We start from the raw sequence: 6,000 nt of genomic DNA, 5'->3' as shown, positions 1-6,000 counted from the left end.
GTATCAGTGGCTCGGGGGGGGGGGCTGTTTTTTGAGATAGAGGCACCAAATGTTCAGTATAGCATCTAGTGCCTCTCCCCATAATACCCCCCAAATTTCAAAACGATTGGACCAGGGGGTCAATTCTATGAGCCCAAAAGAAGGTGCCCCTATCCTTCATTATTTCCTATGGAAGGAAGGCATCTAAAAAGGTGTGCAGTCCCTTTAAACGTGACGGCCAGGACTCCCTTGGAGTTCAATCCTGCTCGTCATACCCTTGCTCCTGGCTCCGCCCCCCAATGTCTCCTGGCTCCGCCCCCAATGTCTCCTGGCTCCACCCCCAAAAGTCCCCAGATATTTCTTGAATTGGACTTGGCAACCCTAGCACCGCCTTTTGGGGCGGCCATTCTGTGGTCCCGCCCACAGCCCTATGTCAGAATTTCAAAGGAACAAAAAAAAAAAGGTTGGGAACCCCTACAGTGAAGGGGTCTCACTAAGGAGAGCCAAACGTTTCATAGCAAAGACTACACTAACTCACAATTAATCCCCCACCAATAGGCCTCCTGCTCAAACAAGACCGGCAGCTGATGCTCCTAGAACAGGAAGTCCTGTACTAGTCTCAGCTGGCTTGAACTGTATATTTACCAGTCTATAAGCACAGCAGCTGGACAAATGGGATTGCAATGCTTTAAATACTTTCGGTTAGCTCATGAGCTAGACCCGATCACAACAGGCTTAGTTATCTTTCATACACATTGTTACATAACATTTCCTGCAATGCGGTCATCTCACCCCACTTCGGGGCGCATGTCTGTGCTACCGAGGTTAACCTCTAACCAGCGGTTTCTTCATTGAATTCGGCCTCCCCTCCCGGCAAACAAACACCCACACCCAATTAGCCATTTGTTTGCCAAGTGTATTAACTCCCGGAAGTATGGCAGAAGTGGTAGGAACTTTCTATAAAGATTCATCACTAACCGCTATCGCAGGGGTGGCCGAATTCGCTTAATGTAAGAGCCACGAGACATTAACGTCAGATGTTTGAGAACAGCAAGACATTAATGTCAGAAAGAGGGAGGGAAGGAAGGAAGGAGATATTGGATTTATATCCCACCCTCCACTCTGAATCTCAGAGTGGCCTACAATCTCCTTTCCCTTCCTCCCCCACAACAGACACCCTGTGAGGGGGGTGGGGCTGGAGAGGGCTCTCCCAGCAGCTGCCCTTTCAAGGACAGAGAGCGGCCTACAATCTCCTTTCCCTTCCTCCCCCACAACAGACACCCTGTGAGGTGGGTGGGGCTGGAGAGGGCTCTCACAGCGGCTGCCCTTTGAAGGACAGAGAGCGGCCTACAATCTCCTTTCCCTTCCTCCCCCACAACAGACACCCTGTGAGGGGGGTGGGGCTAGAGAGGGCTCTCACAGCGGCTGCCCTTTGAAGGACAGAGAGCGGCCTACAATCTCCTTTCCCTTCCTCCCCCACAACAGACACCCTGTGAGGGGGGTGGGGCTAGAGAGGGCTCTCACAGCAGCTGCCCTTTCGAGGACAACCTCTGCCAGAGCCATGGCTAACCCAAGGCCATTCCAGCAGCTGCAAGTGGAGGAGTGGGGAATCAAACCCAGTTCTCCCAGGTAAGAGACCGCACACTTAACCATTACACCAAATTGGCTCAGGAAGGGAGGGAGGGAAGAAAAATAGATGGGGAGGAGGAAGTAGAAAGAAAGCAACTTTAACTTTAATGCATTCTGCAAGCTGCTGGCTGGGTTGGAGAAGTGCCTTCTCCAAGCTGGCTTACAGGTGTGTGTGGTTGTTGGGGGAGGGGGGGGGGCTTTGAGAGCCACAGTTTGGCCACCCCTGCACTATAGTATCTGAGGAGTATATTTAAATAAATTAAGTCATTCAGTTTAAATACATAAAAATCCTCAGGTGTTGATCCTGCCCTTTGGAACCAGCTCCCTGCAAAGGCCTCTGCTCGGATTTTCCACAAGGCTTGCAAAGCTACTCTACACTTTCAGGCCTTTGCTTAATTTTTTGTGGGAACTGCCCACTGCCAGTATCTGGTTAAGCGCTGGCTGGCTGACCCTCTAGGAATCTGCTCATTTACATTTACTCATGTTTTATGGATCTTTTCTCGTTCCTGCATTCGACTACCCCGCGCTATTTGAATGTTCAGATGAGTTTTACTGAATGGTGACCATAGAATGTTGTACTGCAAACTCCTCTGAGCCCATATTGGAGAGGATGCGCTGGGCAAACGTAAAACAACGCAAATTAAGACAGTTCAGTCAGACCCTGCCCAGATATAGGAAGGATTGCACACGTTACAAAAAAAACAAAAACAAAAGCTAACTCCATCCCAAAAAAATATATTCTGCTATGTGCAAAATTATACAAATTGCACATTGTCTTTATTTTGCAGTATTCTGCCAGTTTTGTACTCTTGCATAATCTATATTAGAACAAAGGCTTTTTTTTTGGTAGCAGAAACTCCTTGGTACACCCCCCTGATGTAGCCAATCCTCCTGGAGCTTACAGTAGGCCCTGTACTAAGAGCCCTGTAAGCTCCAGGATTGGCTACATCAGAGAGGTGTGGCCCACGGGTGGAATTCTAGCAGAAGCGCCTTTGCATATTAGGCCACACACCCCTGATGTAGCCAATCTTACTGGAGCTTACAGTAGGCCCTGTAAGCTCCAGGAGGATTGGCTACATCAGAGAGGCGTGCCCAGGGGTGGAATTCTAGCAGAAGTGCCTTTGCATATTAGGCCACACCCCCCCAATGTAGCCAATCCTGGAGCTTACAGTAGGCCCTGCACTAAGAGCCCTGTAAGCTCCAGGAGGATTGGCTACATCAGAGAGGTGTGGCCCAGGGGTGAATTCTAGCAGAAGCGCCTTTGCATATTAGGCCACACACCCCCTGATGTAGCCAATCCTCCTGGAGCTTACAGTAGGCCCTGTACTAAGAGCCCTGTAAGCTCCAGGAGGATTGGCTACATCAGAGAGGTGTGGCCCAGGGTGGAATTCTAGCAGAAGCGCCTTTGCATATTAGGCCACACACCCCTGATGTAGCCAATCCTCCTAGAGTTTACAGTAGGCTCTGTACTAAGAGCCCTGTAAGCTCCAGGAGGATTGGCTACATCAGAGAAGTGTGGCCCAGGGGTGGAATTCTAGCAGAAGCACCTTTGCATATTGGGCCACACCCCCCCTGATGTAGCCAATCCTCCTGGAGCTTACAGTAGGCCCTGTACGAAGAGCCCTGTAAGCTCCAGGATTGGCTACATCAGAGAGGTGTGGCCCAGGGGTGGAATTCTAGCAGAAGCGCCTTTGCATATTAGGCCACACACCCCCTGATGTAGCCAATCCTCCTGGAGCTTACAGTAGGCCCTGTACTAAGAGCCCTGTAAGCTCCAGGAGGATTGGCTACATCAGAGAGGTGTGGCCCAGGGGTGGAATTCTAGCAGAAGCGCCTTTGCATATTAGGCCACACACCCCTGATGTAGCCAATCCTCCTAGAGTTTACAGTAGGCTCTGTACTAAGAGCCCTGTAAGCTCCAGGAGGATTGGCTACATCAGAGAAGTGTGGCCCAGGGGTGGAATTCTAGCAGAAGCACCTTTGCATATTAGGCCACACCCCCCCTGATGTAGCCAATCCTCCTGGAGCTTACAGTAGGCCCTGTACGAAGAGCCCTGTAAGCTCCAGGATTGGCTACATCAGAGAGGTGTGGCCCAGGGGTGGAATTCTAGCAGAAGCGCCTTTGCATATTAGGCCACACACCCCCTGATGTAGCCAATCCTCCTGGAGCTTACAGTAGGCCCTGTACTAAGAGCCCTGTAAGCTCCAGGAGGATTGGCTACATCAGAGAGGTGTGGCCCAGGGGTGGAATTCTAGCAGAAGCGCCTTTGCATATTAGGCCACACACCCCTGATGTAGCCAATCCTCCTAGAGTTTACAGTAGGCTCTGTACTAAGAGCCCTGTAAGCTCCAGGAGGATTGGCTACATCAGAGAAGTGTGGCCCAGGGGTGGAATTCTAGCAGAAGCACCTTTGCATATTAGGCCACACCCCCCCCCGATGTAGCCAATCCTCCTGGAGCTTACAGTAGGCCCTGTACGAAGAGCCCTGTAAGCTCCAGGAGGATTGGCTACATCAGAGAGGTGTGGCCCAGGGGTGGAATTCTAGCAGAAGTGCCTTTGCATATTAGGCCACACACCCCTGATGTAGCTAATCCTCCTGGAGCTTACAGTAGGCCCTGTACTAAGAGCCCTGTAAGCTCCAGGAGGATTGGCTACATCAGGGGTGTGTGAAGAAGATGATTTTGGATTTATATCCCACCCTATACTCTGAATCTCAGAGCGGTCACAGTATCCTCTACCTTCCCCATCCCCGCCAACAAACTCCCTGCGAGGTAGGTGGGGCTGAGAGTGCTTTTTACAGCAGCTGCCCTTTCAAAGACAGCTTCTACGAGAGCTATGGCTGACCCAAGGCCATTCCAGCAGCTGCAAGTGGAGGAGCGGGGAGTCTGTGCACTTAACCACTACACCAAACTGGCGCTCTCCTACACCAAACTGTGGTCTAATATGCAAAGGAGCTCCTGCTACAAAAAAAAGCCCTGATTAGAAGATTTATACCCTGCCTTTCCCCCCCATGATTCTAGGAGGCTTACAATGATAACGTTAACTCTAATTTGCTAGACCAGGGCGGGACAGATGCTCACGCCATATCCCCCAACCACTGGAAGCCTTATGCGGTTTACTCTTCGCCTTTTGAATCCTCAAAAAAACCAACAACAACGCTCTCATGCATTATCTTCAGACTAAGGACTAGGAACAAGGCTTTTTCCACAACTGCGCAGGACAAATATCGGCGACGACCCACGGCATCGAGAAAAACCCAGCATCCCCGTTATTTGCCAACCAGAGCTATGCCTTCTGCTTTCCCCCGCAAACCAGCAGGACTGACAGGAAGGGCCCGAGCAGGGAGACGGTTAGTGCAGGGAAGGAACTGTTAAGGCACAGCTTGCTGTTACAGCTGGGGGAGTGGCGCTTTATGCCAGAGGTTAAGACACTCACGCTTCTGATTGGGTTAATTTCTCATTCCAGTCCTCCAGGGTGCTGCTGGCCGAAACGTATCTATAAATACAACGGAGGTTAGAGAAGGCGCCGATGCTTTTCTTCCACAGTGCTCCAAATCACAAAGCTTGCAAAGTCTAAAGCTACGGCTTCCTCATGCTTTTTTTTTTAAGGTAGCAGGTATGGAACGTTAGAACCCAGGGCCCTCCTGGACCAGAAACTCCACCAGAACACTCACAACGAATCTCAGGAAATCCCGTATGCAGAGGTTAGAAGAAGAAGAAATTGGATTTATATGCCGCACTCCACTCCAAAGAGTCTCAGAGCGGCTCACAATCTCCTTTCCCTTCCTCCCCTACAACAGACACCCTGTGAGGTGGGTGGGGCTGGAGAGGGCTCTCCCAGCAGCTGCCCTTTCAAGGAAAGAGAGTGGCCTACAATCTCCTTTCCCTTCCTCCCCCACAACAGACACCCTGTGAGGTGGGTGGGGCTGAGAGGACTCTCACAGCAGCTGCCCTTTCAAGGACAGAGAGCGGGCCTACAATCTCCTTTCCCTTCCTCCCCCACAACAGACACCCTGTGAGGTGGGTGGGGCTGGAGAGGGCTCTCACAGCAGCTGCCCTTTCAAGGACAGAGAGCGGCCTACAATCTCCTTTCCCTTCCTCCCCCACAACAGACATCCTGTGAGGTGGGTGGGGCTGGAGAGGGCTCTCACAGCAGCTGCCCTTTCAAGGACAGAGAGCGGCCTACAATCTCCTTTCCCTTCCTCCCCCACAACAGACACCCTGTGAGGTGGGGGGGGGGGCTGGAGAGGGCTCTCCCAGAAGCTGCCCTTTCAAGGACAGAGAGCGGCCTACAATCTCCTTTCCCTTCCTCCCCCACAACAGACACCCTGTGAGGTGGGTGGGGCTGAGAGAGCTCTCCCAGAAGCTGCCCTTTCAAGGGCAACTCCTGCG

At 51.7% G+C, this 6,000-nt stretch overlaps 1 protein-coding gene across 4 annotated transcripts in view; it reads right to left on the bottom strand.

Annotated features, from left to right (window-relative positions):
• The window catches only part of TPD52L2 (TPD52 like 2), a 67,425-nt gene that overhangs the window by 31,049 nt on the left and 30,376 nt on the right, over positions 1–6,000 (bottom strand). Inside the window, exon 4 of one of the 4 annotated variants that reach the window (XM_060230597.1) lies at positions 5,045–5,104. The exons of the other annotated variants lie outside the window; for them this stretch is intronic. Coding sequence (XP_060086580.1) covers positions 5,045–5,104 — 60 coding nt within the window. The remainder of the gene's footprint in view (positions 1–5,044; positions 5,105–6,000) is intronic. 4 annotated transcript variants of the gene reach the window in all.

The sequence above is a fragment of the Heteronotia binoei genome, chromosome 2, assembly GCF_032191835.1.
Source record: "Heteronotia binoei isolate CCM8104 ecotype False Entrance Well chromosome 2, APGP_CSIRO_Hbin_v1, whole genome shotgun sequence".
Classification (NCBI taxonomy): Eukaryota; Metazoa; Chordata; class Lepidosauria; order Squamata; family Gekkonidae; genus Heteronotia; species Heteronotia binoei.
This window is presented reverse-complemented; position numbering and strand designations above follow the sequence as displayed.